The sequence below is a fragment of the Serinus canaria genome, chromosome Z (genome assembly GCF_022539315.1).
Source record: "Serinus canaria isolate serCan28SL12 chromosome Z, serCan2020, whole genome shotgun sequence".
Lineage (NCBI taxonomy): Eukaryota > Metazoa > Chordata > Aves > Passeriformes > Fringillidae > Serinus > Serinus canaria.
In genome coordinates, this window is record NC_066343.1 from 51,557,959 (window position 1) to 51,578,281 (window position 20,323).

Sequence of the window (20,323 nt, forward strand, 5' to 3'; positions counted from 1 at the left end):
CTGCCACTTGAGAGTAGAAGCTTTGCTACTCTGCTGCAGTTAGCATCACTAACAGCTGTCCATCTTTGACCAGTGACAACCACTTATATTTTTACGCAAAAGTACACTTAAAAAGCATAAATTTAAAAAAAAAGCTTAATTTTTTTCTCCCTTCATGGATCTTTATATTAAAATCAAAAGATTCCAGGGGGGTAATTAGAGAACATTCACAGTTTTAAGATTTGGGGAGCAGAATTCTACATTTGTTAGTCATATTAAGCCATATGTTGTCAAGCTAATGCCTTTCTCAAGATGCTTATATACAACTGAAAAATTGAAAAAAGCCTCAGTGGTAAATTACTTTTACATACAGCATCTGTAAGAGACACTGGTTTTCATGTATCACTTTGCATTTTTACCTCTTTGCTCAGCTTGCTCATTCAATTTTCTGTCACTGTATCTTAGGATTGCCTTAGGTCACATAATCACATTAATATAATACACCAAAATAGTGCTGTCAAATTATCTCAGGTTTTGTACATTAATTTTATTAGACATCTTGCAAAAAAGAAAAACTGTCAAACAAACATATAATTCAGAGGTCATTTTAATAGTCAAATACCTTTTACTTTTCAGAGAAAGCGCAGTATTTGAATGAGCACTTCCTTTGTAACAATATACCTTCAGGTTTGTTTTGCTGCTGTAGTTGTAAGAACACTCAATTTTCTTTCTTTGTGAAACTGACTTTACAAAATACCTCTCACTCAGCAGCTTTTACCTTTTCTGACTTCCAGGCCATTGGCATTTCTTTCTTCTTACAGCCCATCAGGCTATGATTGCTCATGCATCCTAGGGCATAGTACTAGCTCTCTGCACATCAGACCCCTCTCACTTCCCTAAACCAACTTCTGATTAAGACACTAATCAGATCTCTCTTTGCAGAAGAGCTCTTCACACTCCAAATAGCTTGCTGACATTATGTTTTAACAGGAGATACTTCCCATCCTATTTACTGGAGTTAGGAGTAGCAGGTCCTATTATTCTATCTCTTCTTCTAATCCAAAGAACGAAAGAGCAAGAATATCACTTGAATGCAGATAACTCTCTTAACAGTCAAATCTGTTACAAATATGCTGCTAAAGCAGATTCAAACATTGTAAAATTAAAACAAATAGAAATCCCTCGGAGATTGGGATGAATACCTAAGATGCTGTTACCTGGAGAAATTTGTGTTCCACAAACAGGCTAATTGCATTTCCTGTCATATGCCAGCACATTTTCTGCCCATCAGGGAGATTTGGTTGAAATATGAATGGAATTTTCCTGAGCACTTCCAATAGCTAAGATTCTTCTTTTAACCACCTCTCTGAGCACCTGCCCTCCTCAAATGTTTATATATATATATATATATATATATATCACATAATGCAAAGCTGCTGATGATTTTCAAGGCTGCTCATCTTGATTTTTTGCCTAACCTAACAATTTATGTTATTACACAAACATGCACTGCCATTTCTGATAGCAGCCACAGCAGTTCCAGGTTTAGGTGTAAGAAGTGACTGTGAGAGCTGATGCCTGTTTGTGTGTCCTGCCCCATTAAGCATGGGCAGTTACCTAATCTGAAATTAAAACTTACAAGTTCAACTTTAAAGTAATCTACCAGGAATATAATTCACAATGAGCATCAGTGTCTAAGTTCTATCTACTTCCTCATTTCTTAATCTTGCAGTGCAAGAGTAAATACTGACAGTTATCTTTGCCATCTACTAACTACTTCCCTGTTCCTCACTTACCCAAACAAATTTTCCATCATCCCAAGTGCTGGACAAACGATTTATCAAAATGACAGCAGCAAAGCACTTAGTTCTAAAAGCTCAAATGTTTACTTTTAAGTGATGGCAAAGAAAAATGCATTAGCACTCAAGAAGTCTTTAGAATCCAAAATCTTTGCATTCTTTGTAGAAATTCCAGTGCTTTTCCATTGCAGAGCATGGTAGAAATTCCTCTTTATGTGCCATTACTATCTCATGGAATTGAAGAAAATGTGTCAGGCTTTCCACTGAGTTGAACTGGACAGAAGAGCCTGTTGAAAATGAATGCAAATGATTACAGAGTGTAAATTAGATTAATGGAAAGCAATCACGGGCACTATTACCTAAAAAGGTGTCTGCAGTTTGTCAGAACTTCACAAGTCTTAGTGATCCCCAAGAATCTGTAATGTGCCCTAGGAATCTTGTGGGTTAAGACTTGTGACACCTTACCAGTACATCTCACTCAGATCCAGTCTACAATGAGACAAGGGGCCACACAACATCTCCTGGTGCCCAGCCTAGGAAGCTAGCCATCCCAGACATTTCCAATTACATAATAGGAAAATGCAGTTGTTCTTCAGTACTGCTTGAATTTCATGTAGTATGCCTACAAAGCGGCATGTTCAATGTACTTCCCCAAAATAAGGAATCTCTCACACAGAATGCCTGTCCTGAAACAACTTTATAAAAAGAAGGTGTAGATGTGTACAGAAGAAATTGCAGGACTGAACTATAGGTATTTTCAAAATTTAAGTATCTGCTGGACTGAATTAACTATTGGAATGCATAAATTTAAAGCACTTTTGTCAGTACAGGAGAAGCTAAACTTTTCTCACTGTTAAAAAACAGTAACAAAGTAACATTGTAAAGCTCCGCCAGTAAGCAACATTAGAAGACATTGATCTGTAACACTACAGATTCTAAAAGGCACTTGGAACGTCTGATTTCAGAGTTACTTGCTTTCATACATCTTTCATCCCCACTTTCTCCCTTCAGTATCCTTGCACAAAGTAACACAGCTTCTGAGCTGCCACAACCAGCCCAACACAGAAAACTGCCAGTGAGGGCAGAACTGTTACACATAGCAGATGGTGTCAAGAGAGAGAACTCTGCTGAAAGTGTAGATGGTTTCTGTTTAAAAAAAAACAACAAAACCCAACAATAAACCACAACAAAATATTGTGTCCAAACAATACTCAAGTGTCCTCAAGAAGCAAATCAGGATACATATTTCAGGATTATTAGATCAGTCAAGATAAACTTTTGTCAAAAGGCAGAGAAAACATATTTGAAGTGACATCAGGTTGCCATTTAGCTCGTACTTATTAGTGGGCTCTCATATGCCATCTCAAGAGTCTTTCTTTGTTACTACATCTTTTCAGTTCTGTCACCTACACTGATTCTAACAAGCAAAGTATACTCACTGAATGGACAACATCAGTGGTGCCAGTGCTAAAACAAACAGTGCTATATGCAGGTGTTAGACCTTTTTAATTCCATGTCTTGGTGACGCTTTCCCTGCCATTTCCTCAGTTGCAGGAGCACACCACCCAAAGCCAGCCAAGTAGCAAATTGCTGCTTGAAGAGAAAGGTTGGTGTTCTGAGGTGCAAATAGTCTGGTGTGTCTTACAAGCTTGGTGCATGTTCAGTACACATACCACAGAACATAATGGAACAAAATGTATGATCTGATATCTGGAATATATTTAATATATCACTGACTGCAACAAAGATGGGCAGGCTGCACACTAGACCTATGCGGAAAGTTACATCACAACACTCCTCACACTTATGAAGCAGCAGTCAGTCACACCAGAAGAAGCCAACTTATACACTCATTTAGAAGTGATATTGTAAAGGGTAGAAGGAATGCTTGGATTAAAAAAAAAAAAAAAATCATAAAATAGTTTTAAAGACAACCGCAGGTAAAAATTATATTAACGTATACCTGGGATTTTTTATAAAGAAAATAAACTGGCAGAAACTAAGATGAAACATTTTAAATAATGCTGAGTACACAATGGCATGGTAGGCATGACTTCAACCTGCTCTAGTTTGACTTTTCTTTTGTTCTGGGATGTCCACATTTTGTATGTAAGTAGAAGGAAAATTCTTAGCAAAGCCTGTAACTAATTTAACATCCTGTATTGACAGATCATAATTGGAGAAAAGATGCGATTTTCTTACTTTGGAAAGGCTCTTCTGCGTACTGCAATGATTTAACTTACTGACCAAAAATTCTCAACTCAAATGTGAAGTGTAAGAGAGAAGACGAGATACATATATTGAAGTCACCATTTTCAGCAGCAGCTAACAGCTTTCTTTGTTGATTCCTTTATGTCAAATTTATGTTTTACCTATTTGATTAACATTTTGTTGATTAAACATCACTATTCCACCATCTGTAATTTACCTAAGTGAATAATTAACATATCTAATGCCTATATTATCCACTTCTCAGTAATTTTAGATAACATTCAACATCTAGCAAAATCACAGTAATTTATATATTCTAAAGCTACCTTTCTCAGTTCTGACAACAGTGTTTGATAAAAAAGTTTCTATATCCACAGTCAGTAATTTTCCCAAGTAGGTATGAATCAGTATTTTGGTTCCCATGTTTCTTCCTCTGACACCAATGATTTATTTTCCTTTGCATTTTTCTTTCTCAAATATTTCTCCCCTTCTCTCTCCTTTTGCTACTATATTTAATCTTCTGATATGCGCTTTGATGTTTTCTTCCTGCACTTTGCTGACTGTTAACTCTAATCCCCTTAAAAAAGACTGGCAGTTTAGAGGCTGTAAGCAGCCAAGAAAGGTTCCTACGCTGTTCCTATCCAAAACTCAGTGCCTCAGGTACAGAAGCAAACTTGGTGAATTTAGACACACAAGCAGGGCCTTTCTCTGCTTTTCCACCCTTGCTGTCCTATTCTGTCAGTCTTCTATCATCTTCAGGAACAGTAAGATAAAGTATCAATATCAGAATGAAAGGGTTTTTTCCATAAATTCAGGGAAAACACAAGTTGTCTCTTGATAGCTTTTCCATCTTGCTTATCAATATCCCTTCTGTCTTTGAAGGCATCCATTTTAATCTTACATTTTTGAAACTACTTTAAATATTTTCAACTTGTGTTTCCATTTTGTTGCATCTCTACCAGTCCTTGTCTGCTGTGGCTGCTAAGAATCTGAAAATTGTACTTAAGCAGAATTTCCATTAATGGCAACTACACAAATGTCAGACTATAATCTCCAGTTGCATAAGCGTTAGTCAGTGAAGAGAAAATTGTCACTTCAGTGCAGAGTCACCATTTTCTGATCATTCAAATAGCTCCTGAAAGATCAGGCCTTAAAAACCCCACTACTATCTACCTTATTTTTTTCACAAGCAAGAAAGTATGGGAGTATCCAAAAACTGTGTTACGTATTTTACAATTATCTTACTGGTGTAAATTATCTGTAAAAGAATTTAAATGCTCTTGCAATTTAAGCAACATATTTGAGTAAATTTACAAGCATCAGCAAATCCATTTTAATGCTTCTATAAAGCAGGTAATGTCTGAGGGAAAGATTAACTGATTTGCAGTATCTGGCAAAGCCACAGGAGATTTTATTCTTCTGAGACTCAAAAGGATCTGGTTCAGCACAACTAGGCTAGACATTAGTTACAAATGCGTAAACAAAGAGAAGATCTAAGAACAACACACTTAAATGTGACAGCATTTGATCTGAACTGCCACAGCAGAGTATTAATAGAACAAAAAATCTGTCTTAAGTGCTTTCAAAGTTTCTTGGGCCTTATCCACACTCCCCTCAAGAACTTAGAAAAGATCAGTCACAATTCAAGGGTTCCAACAGGCACTGTCTATTCAAACCAAGTAAGGCCTCAGCCAGCACTTCATATAAACATTTTTGTGCCTTCTGAATCTTTAAATAAAGGCTGCTACTGGACTGAGGCACAGTAATTCTGCCCATGCTAGTGATACTTTTAAAAATAACTTTTCTTTCAGATTAAGTGTTCCTATTACCTTACACACTGAACCTGGACACTACAATCTGAATTAACACCTGAAATTTAATAACTAAGCAGAAAAGTTCACCAGGGCAGTTCAACATGCTACAGGTTTATTATATTCTACAATTATTAAGGAAGAAGAAGAAATCTCTTAGAGGAATTTGAGCTTTTTTCTAGTTTAGCCTGAAACAAAAGCTTTCCTATGCCTTATTTCCCTTTAACCCAGAGACATGGCCTGGTATATATAGCTCTTTTTCTCTCCTGTGATTAGAATGTATCAATGGTTTCTCTTAAAGACACATCAAGAACTTATTTCACTTAATATTTTCCTGAGGCTTGACTGAAAGCAAGTAACTGCCTTTTGTGTTCTTCAGGTTTTAAAAAATTTGTATTCACGATCTAAAATGGAAAGAAAAGCTGGTCAAGACCTGGTATTTTGGAAAAAGAGACATGTGTGGACAGATTGCCATTGTAAGACCAGAACTTTATCTGACAAAACATAATGTTTTCCCAATAATTTAATAATTTTTTTCCTCTAAATGTATTCACTTTTTTCAGGTCTCCCCAGAGTTCTTGATTCACTTTATATTATATGCATGTAAATTCTTTTTTTCTCTTGTAAATGCTGGAGCCCACAGTCTCTGTCCTTACAAATCAATCAGTAAGGAGACATCTTCTTCTAATGAACAGATCAATCATGTCAGTCAGACACCTAAAGTTAAAGTGGTGTCCACCCACTATAAAATAGAGGCTAGCAGGAATTTTGACTAACTGTATTGTGATGCTCTGTGTTCATCTCCATCCCAATGTTAAAAGTACCTTTTCTCCAAGAATTAATTTATCAAGTGACATAAATCATGCACACTGCATTCTTTGCATTGATTATTATGGACCTTTGGAAAAAAAATTCAAAGATTACTTATAGCATCATAATAATAAATAATTTCAGTTTGGAAGCTCCTTAATGGACTGTAATGACCAGGAAATTCATAGAACAGCTACAACAGTGCCAGAAGGACATGGAGCACCTCCTGACAGTACCTCAGCTTATGGTTCTTTCTTCACATATCAGGCATGACTCATCATGGATGATCTATAGGTTCACTTCACCATCTCCCTATAACTGAAATCTGTATAGCAATAATGTGGAATTTAATCCATAATTTCACAATTCATTATTTTATTCCATTCCTTCTAGATAAAATTGTATATTTGAGAAAGAAACATTTCTTTCTCCAATCAATAAAGGATAGTATTCCTTGGGAGTTCAAGGTCTCTTTATGTATCCAGTGATATTGGCAAAAGCAATGTCATAAAGCAGACAAAAATATTAGTTGTTTAGAATGTTTCTTCTTTCTAACTACTCCATAACAGTGGCCTTTCTTGTTGCACTGTGTCTGCATAGTAAAAGGACTCAGGTATGATTAGAGACCAAGTATTCATGCCTTTTATTCTAAAGCATTAGTTTCAAGGTTTATGCTGAATTCTTAAATTACTTTATTTTCATATGGTAGAAAGTATTATTCCCACAAATGAACCCAAAGATGTTAAACTTTTTCAAGACACACAGTTAATAGTTCACCTGTTTTTAAATGTCTGAAAAATGTACAATAGAAATATTGCTTTATAGTCTTCTTTAGAGCATCACCCTGGTAAGTAATATGAATATATTATTTTCCAATAATTTTCTGCCTACAACATGTTCTTATAGAGTTAACTGTTTTTTCTCCTACATATCCTGGGGTATATGGCTGTTACACAGTAACAAATTATGTGACATATAATTATTATGTGATGTACACTGAATTATTATTTTTCAGGTACCTTAGACTGGTGCAGCAAGATATTGTTACATTTTTCATTTAACAATGTTTCAAAGGCAAGTCCGCCTATGTATTGTAGAAATCCAGCAATGTTTCAATACTCTCTCAGAGAAACAAAATGACAATTTACATTTTAGTAGCTCCTTTTTGCTGTAGATGTAAAATGATTTTATGCCCAAAAGGCGAGAGAAGTATAATTGACATATATGCCAACACTAACCAAGAACTGTGCACATCCTCCCATAAAAGAATTTACCTTCAAGACTGAATTTATAAATAAATAATATAAAGTAAGTATTTCTAAAATAAAACAGAATGGCTGGTTCCATTTTTCTTATTAAAAAATACTTCCTATTAAAAATATTTTCACATAGCTGTCCAGATGACCTTTCAGTTTCTCAATTAAGTCCATCATTGTATTTAAATATCAATATTAATGATTTTGAACTCAACATCAACAAAAGCATACACTAGTATCCATTCTTAAAGGACCCAAAATTGCTTTAAAAATAATTGTAGGAGTCTACTTCTTGGTATGACTGGGAGGGTGTAGGTTTCCAGCATATGATTCTTTCTTTTTAACCTACTATGTTATTGTTGTAGACTTGATTAAATAATTATTCAGTTGTATACTCACTTGAAAGGAAAATGGTTCTCTAAAATTACTTCTAACCATTTTAGAAAACCTGAAATTAATGTGCCAAGACAGTGCATAAAAAGTTCCAGCTCCAAACTTGCCTAATTAAAACCAGAACACTTTAAAATTCTTGCAGTTTACAACAGACTGAAATGCAGGTTGGAAAAAAAAAGACAAGTTATAAATCAAGTTTCAGCTCAGGTCAGAACAGCCCTTTGAAAAACTGCCAGGTCCTGTTTTTCATGCACTGGTAAAACCTACAGTGGTTGTTTCTTGAGTTTTATGTACAACTTCAGAACAACTTCTAGAGCCTTCTCCTACACTATTATCACATGGTGATTGAAAGACTGAATTGTTTTGTTTAGAAGCTGTGTCATAATTTTGTTAAAAGTGATTTCTGAAAAAAACACAAACCAGATAAAAAAAATGATAAAATTTGAACACTTCCCAATATAAAATCATCAGGTAATCTCCTAAATATTTCTACCTCATATTACCCATGTGATATCAAAATAGCCTAGTCCTGACTAAAGCAAAGCAGCAGGCAGAAGCCAGTACCTCTTGAAGGCTGATGTGTCCCACACTGCCTTGAATTTATTGCTTTCATAAGTAAGACAAGAAAAGACGTGCACCAGGAAGCTAATCTACAACAGTTCTGTTTGTCTCAGTCTTCTCCCAGTCTCCACAGGGCCACCAAAGCAGATGAAAATGCTATAGTGCACCTGATTAAGTAGGAGGATGGGTCTGTTACCAAAGGATTCTTTTACCACTTGTTTCACAAAGTAAAAAGGCCAGATAGCCAGTGTTCAAAGCACTCAGCTACGAGTCAGTTTTAAATACTCTGGCTGGACTTCTTAGGAGAACATAGTTTCTGTATCAAAAAAAGGAGCAAAAGTTTTAACAAGCAAGTTTCCAACTAGATATTGGGGAAAAATTAATCCTGAGCATGGTTAAGCATACAATTACCCATTCCTGAAAATATGCAGAATTTGCCTGGACAAGGCATTGAGAAACCTTATCTAATTTGAAACTGATCTACTTTGAACAGAAGGTTGGACTGAAGACCTTTGAAGGTCCCACTGAGCCCATGTTAGCCTATGATTCTGTGCAATCACAGTATCATCTGGTTTCTTCTGAAGTAATTTTCCAATTTCAGAAAAATCTGGTTTACAGATAAAAAATACAGACGTATATACTTAAAATTGGTTTCCGTGGCGTGCAATCCCTGATAGTTGTTTCTTCCCCAACCCCCCTCTGCCTACCCATAATTTTTGGCCCTCTGAAAAGTGATTTTTGTTTGGCTCTTGCTAGCCACATAGCTCAAGTCTGAATCAATCATGTGACATTTTACCTCCTACCCTACTGACAGTCAAATAACAGCAGGTAGAGGATTTCAGAAAGCAAGATGAAGAAAGCAGTTACTGGAAAACACTGCTTTTAAAATTCTGCAGACAGAACTGCACACTTCTTTGTAAAGCATGTAAGCATGTAAAGCAAATGCCTGGAACTTTACAATACTAAAAAGTACTTTCAAGTATTTTGTCTGTAAGCCATAAAGAAGAGAGAACAGTGTAATAGTTGCACCTTGAAATACCCCCGAGATTGAAAAATATTATGGATAGACATTTTTGTTTACAATCTCACTTTTTCTTTCCAAGTGCAAAATACAAAGAATATATAGTTCATCTGTCTGTCTTTTAGAGTCACATAAATGGGGACATAGTGTAGCTGATGAATATTCTACTATAGGTAAGGAAGAAAAAATAAACATGAGACATCAGGGTTTTGTTTTTTGTTTGTATATGGTTTGTTTGGTGGGGGGTTTTTAAATTTTTCAAGTACTTCTCTTTCACATCACTGTTGCCATTATTAATAGTATGATAAGCTAGTACTTCAATAATACCCAGTCCAAAAATTCAGATATACAGAATCAAGTTCCTTAAGCCATATTATTTTTTGTCAGAAATAATAAACTTGGGGTTCTCAGTTTACATCTTGGCCTTTCAACCACTAATGTTACTTATCATCTTTTCTTGCTTTCCTTCAGAAACACAAAGAAGAGAATAGTAAAGTTTTCTAGTGAAAGTAGTTTCTGACATAACTGTCTGAGCCTAACCAGAACCTGGGGTTCTGATGTGGAGTACAGTACAGCACGAAATATGTTATTTTACAATAGGCTAAATTTGCTGTTTGGATTATGTTACAAAGTATCTTCAAGGGTTCAAATATGCATATGAAATCCCTGTCCTGAAAAAATTTACAGTTTAAAGTATAATGGAAGACTGTTGCAAATATGCATATGCAGTGTTTTCTAGTAGCTTGATTTTACACTTGTTTAGGTAGTGACACATATAATAGCTAAGTTTCATTAACTGGAATGATGCACATGGATTGAAATGCTCTCCTGTTCAGTCAGCCATTTCAGCATCACAACTTTGTACTGGGGTATGTGGCTATCAAGAAAACTGAAAGGAATTGCCCTTCTATAATCTTTCAGGACTAGTAAAGTGCACAAAGTAAACTAGTTCAAAGCCAACTTACACAGCTGAGATTTACCTTCAGATTTTATTTAGCACAAAGTAAAACATCGGTGGCATTGTGTATGTGCCTAGTTCTTTGGAAACAGAACTAGAGGACAAACCAATGCAGTAAATCCATTTATGGGTTATGAGCCTTCTCACAGTGCTTACAAAATTTCATTTAAGAGACTCACTGAAGCACTCATCCTGAGATGCTTGCAAAGGAATTTCCTTCTGAAATACGAGTTTGCTTTTTATTTTTAAAAAAAATGGTCAGACTGTGAAACTCGAGAAGCTTCTACTCAGACCTCCACAGAAAAGATTTGAGATCGGCAAGGCAGAGATGTCAAAATGAGATGGTGAATAAATTTTTAAGTATTATACTGCATGTTCATCAGCTTTTTTTCTTCAATTGACAGAGTAATTATAGTAGGTATGACCAAAGTTAATATATGGATCAACATTCATGTAAATGTACAGTTTATTAATTTTTATTATAATATGTATCTTTAATTTTGCATTATCTACACTGTCAATGGTTACTTTTGCTACACTATAACTCTACACTCTTGCTGTAACTGTTTCCATTCAGGACTGAGCACCTAGATGGTAGGGTGACAATGACCATATATGCTACAAGATCATTATTTTGGCAAGCAGAACACAAATAGTAGGCATATTTGAAAAAATGTCAATGTGGCTGTTCATTTGTTCAGCAGAGATAACTTCTATAAACCATAGTCTTTGTTGCTTCTAAATTAATATCAAAGAGCAGTTCAATCTGGATTTTTTGATATAAAGAAATGTAGCAATCTACTACACAATCTATTTTTTGTAACTTTACAGACCACCTTCCTCCAAATATTTTGCCCTGCCATTAAAGATACTAAGCCTGTTTGCTTCTATCAAAAAAAAAAAAAAAAGAAAAAAGGATAACAAAGCATTTCTCCAGAGGTTTCTCAGATTAATTCTTTGCAAGGTAGCTGTAGGGCCTGTGTACAGAAGCATTAAGAATTGCTTTAAAACGTGGATGCACTTTTAGTTTACAATGACCAACAAAGACTAGATCCACTTCTGTTTTCTGTCTTACTGCCTCTCACAGCAGACCTCGCTCGGCACTGTTACCCTCACCAGTGCAGTATTATCTGGCACTGGGGTTTGAACTGATCACTCTAACTTTGCACGGGGGTGAGTCAGGGTCATTCCTCTGTAGTGTAATCACAGGCAGTAGAGGCAAAAATACCAAATGAAGTGCAATAGGCACTGTTCAAATCATACAAGTATTACAGATAAGGTTTAATGGGCAATCAATGTAAAAATGTAATACTGCAAACACAAAGTTACAAGCTTGGTCAACTAGACAAAGGTCAAAGCATCTTCAGAAGCATTTTCACACCACCCTTTAAATTAGATTACACAAGATTATTTAGCACTGCTTATGTATCATACTTCTCCATCTAAACCCAGAAGACATTTCTCCATGCTATTATTTTTTGAGACATTTAACCGAGTACTTAAAATGAAATGAAGTTATTTTGCTAACTACACCAAAATAGCAAAATGTTTCTAATTTGGACACAGGAGAGTAAACCATACTGAGCTCTGAAAAACGCTGCTATTGGGTCATCTAAATCTAATCTAAACCCTCAGGAGTGTAATCACTTTTCCCCAACATTCTTTCCCTCCCACGCACAAATCAATTCCATGCCACCTACTTTTCTTCTTCCTTTCATATCTCTTGCATAGCCCTTGCATCCACCATTAGGTTTTCTAGACTGCTAAAAAAACACTTACTCATAAATTCCCTGGCAACAGCTGCTTCTACTTCAGCACACAGCTCTCGCAACTTGCGTTTGTGGCAGGGATGTGGTGTTTGGCTGCATATTACTCAGGTCAAAGCTCCCAAGAGGCTGAGCAATGGAGCCACTACCAGGATTCTGATAGTGCTGGTGGTTCCTTGTCATAAAATTCTTTCCTGGGAGCATGAAAAGATACTTTTGTTCGAAGAACAAGAAGCATCACTCAACACTGATGGTTTAATGCACAGAGAAGTTATGCTTTTTATTTTTCTTAATTTGTGTCTTTGTATTTTCACTTAGCCTTATATCACCTAACACATGTAAGGGCGAACTTTCCTTTGCTTCTTTACCAACCCACCAGTTGCTGCTGTAAGATGATTTGGGCTTGTTTTTTGGTTTTTTTTTTTAAATCTGTATCTTCCTTGGCAAAATTACAACAGACACCACAAAAGTGTAACTTGAAAAGTAGCCTACTAAATGTATGGTTTTCATTGCTTGCCTCAAGGAAAACAGAAACATACCCATATCACGTACGGTCATAGCACAACTTTCTCACTTGCTTTCAAGTATTCCTCCTGAGTTCAGTTTAAAATTCAATACTCCATAACTGAAATAACACTAACATAAACCTTTCAAAACAGCTTATGGTTCAGCCACTAAGAAATCATTTGGATTCCCTTGAAAACACTCTTCTTCCATACAGCTTTGGGACGTTTCATGAACTAAAGGTTATGAATAAGAGCTGTTTAATCTTTACAGATGGCTAATGGTTATTGAAGACAGTAAGGGATTGCCTGATCACAAGAATTGGACTAGTCATGCTGTTTTCCAAAGACTGTCTTCCTGAAATAGCAATCTGCAAAATGAATGTGCACATCACACTTACTGTAACAACTGAATAAGCCACTTTGCTGAAATTTCAATGTGAAATAAACACCAACGTTTGCTCTACAACTTAAATCTGTTCTTCAGCTGACATCTGCTTCTGAATCCTTGTTATTCTTGGTCATTTTTAACAAACATTATGACAAGTATCAGAAAGCACATAGAAATTCTAAGTCATATATAACTGTTTCTTCTGTTTTCCTGCATACAGATAGTCTAAAAGTACTGCTCATTTGCTTAATGTTTACTTTTCACTCAGGCTTGAATACAGTAATTCTTGCTTTCTGCTAAGCATGATCCTAGGAGAGACTGAAGACTCAGACTCAAAGAAGATACATACACTGAAATTTAGTTAGGATTTAGATGATGAATTCTAAAATTGCAATCCCTAATGCTTCTATTAAATACCTGGTCTGGGACTGCTGTACTTCATGGGCTCTTCAAGTTTTTTGTACTAACACTCCTAAGGTAGCTAGAAGTCTGATGCTATATCAACATTGAAGCACTTTATAAATCTCAACCAAGCTGAAAACCAGGATCATTTCTTATGTTAGCCACTACAGAAAAGCAACTCCTCTTCTTGCCAAGGGGCCTTGATTTGGTAGATGTTCCTAGGACAAGCTTCCTAAACTGAGCTGTACAAAAATTTCATTGGTAGCTGCTTCTTTCTATTCTACACCGAGATGGCTAGGTATAGCCATTTTATATATCATTATATATATCATTTTCTTCCCACTCCTCCATGCTCTTCATACAGTAGCTCAATGAACACTGGGCCAAGGTATGGAAAGCTACAAGGAGAATGAGGGAGGGGTATTAAAAATAATAGCATTCTCCTCCAAAATTGCTCAAATTCCCAGGCCCCAGTCTTCTTTTTTAACAATGCTCTGGGATGCACAGAAATAAAAAAATCCTTAATACAGAAAAAAAAAAAAAAAGAAATTTATTTCTCTGAAAAGCAGAAAAAACTTCTACTATATAATACACATAGGCCCTAAGCATATTAGAAAGATAGAGTGCCTGGGAATGTCTCCAGGCAAGTGGTACAGAACAGTTCACATTCACACCAGCAAACTTTCCTCTGCTTTTGAGTAGGCTGGCTGCAGGCAAAGTACCTGTTGGAAAAAGCACTTGGAACAAGCTAACTCATGAGCATGGAAACCATTTGAGGGCTGTCCAATGACCAGAACTATACTCACAAAACAACAGTGCAGATTAATCCTCCTCTGATACAATTTAAGGCACTGTTTAATGTCCTACAAATCTGGCCATGTATTGACTGAAACTGAGAACACTTTGAGTTTCCCTCCCTCAACTTCTCATCTAAGACTAATCATTAGGCAGTGGCTACTATCATCTTAAATCACATATCACAGAAAACTTCCCTAAATACTCTTTTCCAGATGACCCTGGACTGCTTGGGAAAAGTAGACTTGCTGATCTTCAGACTGATTTTTGTTTGTTAAGAATAGTTTTTTAATAAATTGATTTCTCTTCTAGAAGTTACAATGTTTATCATAAATTTTTCACAATACAAATAATTCAGAAGAACTAGTGAAATTTTCAAAGGCCTAACAAAAAATCTGGAAACTAAATCCAGATTTAAGTCACTTACACCTGGTATAAACTGAAGTTACTGATCCAAGGAAAAATAGACTCATCATCTAGAAGCTCATAGCCTGAAGCAAATACCAGTAGAACACAGTAATTTGAATATCAAGTTAGTTCTTTTGAACTATTATCTTTAAATCTACTTTCACTATGTTAAAAACAGACCAACTCTGGTATCCCAGTTCACATGAAGTGGAGTGTCTTATCAAATTAACAGAAATGATCCCAAAAGCCCAACAGCTTTGTCGACTCCAAGCACAACTGGCTGCCAAAGGGACTTGTGTTTCCCTGAGAATACACTGCTTATCAAAATTAGATTCAAGTTCTTAAGTTTGCTAAGCAGCTCTGAAAAAAATGTTCAGTGTCATTTTGTCATATCAATGCACTTTGTTTCTTTGACTATGTATTTCTAGAGAATTAAGTATCTTCCTAATTATTAGTGTTGCTTGGGCAATAGAATAAAAAAAATTAAAAGAGCTTACTCGAAACTTCACTTTATAGTAAATATTCTAATATAAAGTTTTACTTTTTTTTTTCTTTACATAGCAACCAAATCATTAATAACTATTCTCTTCACACAACAAATGGAAGAAGTGTACTTTTTAGACTTCATGTACAAGTTCTGGCACTATTTACATTTCAACATCAAGATCAATGATAACCATATACCCCAGAAAAAAATAAGAAAGTAATAGAGGAATTTCGGGCTTTAAGTTCTTTGGAAATTACTTAATGCTGCTTTCAGTTATAAAGAATATTAGATTTTAAGTGGTACATACCTAAAGGATTTCCTTTCTGTGTTGGTAACTCCAGGTCACTGGAAACTGACACTTCACCAACACTAAATTTTGACAGTTCTGTCCCAAGATATGTAACCTGTAAAAAGAAATCTAGATGGATAACTGATTGTTTTAATTAGTATTTTTTGGGTTTTTTTTCTGATAGGTGTAGAAACTTCACTTTTCTTTTAAAACTGAGTTTATGCACTTGTAAGCCTAATTTGCAACTGTCAAGATCAAGGAGAAATTATGCAAAATTGAATTCTAACTGAAAAAAACCCCAAGCATAATACAGCCCATCTGTAAGGCCCTTTAAACTCTGCCAGTGTTTTTGCAACAGTCATGCATGATACCCTGAATTTTCAGTAAGTTTGCTCCTTTTTATTCAAACTATGTTTCAGCTTTATCAGTCTTAATCATCTTTAAAGCTACTCTTTCAAATCCCTTTTAGCTTACAGTGTGAGTATTCCACATTCTTTCAACATTCATGACAAGTTCATCCCTATACAGCTATGTAGCTAAGCCACTTTGCTGCTCATTCATTAAAAGTGAGAAGATATTTAAAATTCAGGCTGGTACCCTCGTTTGCTTTAGTAACAGTAAGGAGATCTAGTGAAACCTAAATGTTACAGCCATTCATTATTGCTAACTTTGGGAATCAAACCAAGCCTACCTTATTCCACACATACTTCCATGTCACAGAAATATCACTTCCTAGTAGATCTTTAACCCACTGAACTGGATTCTGCAGTATTTGTCCTTTACTGGTTCTGATCTTGCCATTCTTCAAGAGTGTAGCTTTATGACTAAATTCCTAAAACAAAAGAATGAGAAATATTTTCAATTCATAAATTAACAAATATAAGATCTTTGAAACAAGAAAAATGCCAAAGAACAATACAGCTGAAAAGATGCAGCTAATTCTATTTTTCTCTGGAAAAAAGTTAAGTAATCTAATGCCACTATCAAAAACTGTACAAAATAGATTTATTCCACCAGAATAGGATGCTTTATCCAATCAGAGAACAAATCTCCCTATCTGTGTTTGCCAGAACAGTATTTGTGTCTTAGTTCCTCTTACATATAAAAAGACTTTGAATAAATTAATGTGCAATAGTGAACTCAGGCACTTACATGAGGCAAATATGTGCGACAAGAAACTGCTGTATGAGGTACATATATGTCAGCAACCAGTCAAACATAAAACATATTTGCACAAAAATTTCACTTATATCGAGGGATTTGACTTACATGTTTTAGGAGGAACCTAACAGCCTTACCTTACACAAAATTAAGTACGAACGAACTTATTGTTAATGCCTCTTTCGTAATGTTAACACAGCCCACTTCTGCAAACATTTACACCTCTCCAGAAGCACAAGTTATAGCTGAAGCACTGTTTATAGTTGCTATAAACTGTTTTAGTTGAGTAAGTCGTGGTTTTGTCATATTGGTCTCAGTTGACTAACACAGCTAAATAATGCAACAATTAACTCTTGATCAACTCTGTTAGAACTTAGTAAGGTCACTTATGATTCATAAGGTTAAACAATCCAAGTAAGAGAATGATGCACCAGAAAACAGTGAACCATCTCCTACCATATCCACTGGCTTGGGGTTGCTTTAAGAATTAAATTAAGACAATTAACACAAATATTTCAATGAGCACTCAACCGAGTTCATAAATTCACAGTTTCACAACCTAGGTCTACAGTGTTCAAAAACTGCATTCTGCCCGCCCAAAGCTAACCTTAAGTAACAACTATGTACCAGCTATATGTTGTTATCAAACACATCTCTACAATGATAAAGAAGGGAAATTTACTGATCATCTCTTTGCAGTGCAACAGACACTAGCTTCTAAATTTTGATTTCCATAGCACTGTCTTCCAAGACATAAATTAGTGTCATTTTTATCTTAGTAAAGATCACTGACTTCTCTACATGCCAAACACGAGTACTTGCAGCATTCGGTTATAATTCCTTAGGATCTACATGCATCAAGCTGCTATCACAGACAACTGTCTTGAAAACAGTTATCTATAACCCATGAATAAAAATATTCACTAGTAAGTGATGAAGATGCAGATGAAACCATGAGAACTGCTGTTTCCTGTTTTAGTGTGTGGGGTATTTTCATTATCCGCTAATATTAATATTATTACTATTATCCTTTCTCAACAATTACCTGCAGTTTGAATTCTAAAACATTTTCTCCAGGCTTTATCCTCCCCAATTCAAGAAGATCTATCAACTGATGCTTTTTCTTATTCTTCCATCTATATCTCACTTGGTTTTGTTCCCATTCCTGATTACCACAACTCTGTGAAGATTTCTCACTGATATTTGCTGGAGAGTCTGTATTTGAGGAAAGATTAGTAAGCATCAGGCTGGCATTAAATGAATTCTCACTATTCTGAAAGACCATTTCCTGCAGAGTATTAGAGAAGCTCTTTGTAGATGCTAATAAAATTTCTTGCTGCGGCTGCTGCTGCTGCTGGAAAGCTTCTCTCTTATTCACAGATCTGTGCAGATCTTCATGTGAAAGAATCTGCTTGCAGACACTTGTCTGATAGACTTTCTTACTGACAACAGTGCTTTGGGGTTCTACAATATTTAATGTGCTGGTCATTGAAGTGCAATTTAAAGACCTGTTTCTTTGTCCTACAACTGCTACACAATTGTCTTTTTGCTGTGAGCACTTTGTTTTAGCAGTGGAAATAGTAGGTTCTGAAGGCAATGTCATCACTTCTGCAGCATTTGTCAGCTTTGACATGCTGTCAAAGACATATTCTCTTACTCTGTTTTCAGATGCCAAAGCATGATCAGAGGCCTCCTTGCTTGTAATTGCTTCTTTATTTGCTCCTGTCTCATCCAAGCAGATGTGTGGATGCTGCATGCATTCCTGAGATGAAAATCTATTTTCTAAAGAGACATGTGCTTCTACACTGTTTCCATTAGGCCTGCTGGCTCCAAGCCCCATACTAAATGTTACTGAATTAGGACACATGATTTCATTAGCAGTTAAACTTTGCCTTGTATTGCTTCCATGAAAAGTATCTAAGTCTGAGATTTGCTTTTCTGATGATGAATGGAACATTTTATTTGTTTTTCTGTAATTTTTAAATTTCTGAACTAATTTTTCCTGGTTTTGGGCCACAGTCAACAGGCTCTTTTGACTAGAAGCAAGGTTAACTAATTGTTTCCTTAGGGTACCTTTTTTAAACGATTCCACTGAAGCCCTATAGAAAATAAAAACATTGGAGTTACTGTAAATACAAAATTAAAACAGTTAATAGACATAACTCACAAAGAACAAGAATATGTTTTAACATTTGAAATCTGCCAACATTTAAAATTTGAACAATATTTTTATCATGTATGAAGTTTAATGTTCAAATCCCAAGTTTATGAACAATAAAGTGCAGAATACCAAAGTATGATACAGAATTAAGATGCAGATGGGAATCCCATAGAATTAGAATGTTAATCATCTAAACTCTGGAAATAGCCTTGCCTATACCACTCCTTAATTCACAGGATTTATACTCCTATACCACCTTTAATTCAAAGAATCAAAACTGTGCCTGTAGTATCACCAATTGCTCTTTTATTACCAGAAATCATATAGCATATTGAATCCCATGTCTCAAAAGTCTACTTTGGAGCCTTTTAAAATGAGTTCAGGATGAGCTCCTGAAGGATGATACTATAAGGATTTTTTTACGGTGTACCCAACAAAAGATTTCATAAAGCCACCAACGTAATAATGCCACATGACCTTCAAGTAAAGAGGACAGAACAGTTTAGGATGTTGCCTTTGTAATCTAGGAATGCTGCACCTTCATCAGACCCTACTCCCAGACTGAGCCTCCTTCCTGTGAGACCCCTTCCCCAGGGGACTTTACCTTCTTTCTGCTGGAAGGGAATTCTTTATTTAACCCACTTTCTTTGATACAAGAGCCATCAACTCAGCATAACACTATTTTTTCCTAATTCCCTTCATGAGACAAGCGGCATCACTACAACTCTAGCACCAGTTTGGGAAGATAGAGAAGTAACACAAGTTGTGGGAAACGGAACTGCAGTATGGCTTGCTTTTAAGGCCACCCACTGCAGAGATGCCAAGGCAGGTAACACCATACCCTCAAAGACTGTTGAGGAGATCAGGACAAAGGTACACTAAGATTAGATGTCTCAGAACAAGAACAGAAAAACAACAGCTTGACAGTATTGTTGTCTGTACTGTGATACTGCTTGGTATCTCATGTGCTTGGAACACATGTACCATCAACATATCAGCATACAGTCAATCACTGAGTAATCCATGACAACTATGGGCTTTTACACAGGCCAGTGAAGCTTCCACGCACTTTTCTGGCAGTTTTTGCTCTGGAAGTTTTGTTGCTTTATTGCTATACAAGTACAGAAAAAGATGCAACTGAAGAGGCAAAGACAGTATGAC

General features: G+C 35.8%; 1 protein-coding gene across 1 annotated transcript in view; it reads right to left on the reverse strand.

The window, feature by feature from the left end:
* Window positions 1–506: 506 nt before the first annotated feature.
* ANKRD31 (ankyrin repeat domain 31) overlaps window positions 507–20,323 on the reverse strand; it is a 61,961-nt gene continuing 42,144 nt past the window's right edge. The window contains 6 exon segments of the mRNA XM_050987188.1: window positions 507–2,065; window positions 12,579–12,622; window positions 12,624–12,759; window positions 15,859–15,955; window positions 16,532–16,672; window positions 18,047–19,100. Coding sequence (XP_050843145.1) covers window positions 1,914–2,065; window positions 12,579–12,622; window positions 12,624–12,759; window positions 15,859–15,955; window positions 16,532–16,672; window positions 18,047–19,100 — 1,624 coding nt within the window. The 3' untranslated portion in view covers window positions 507–1,913.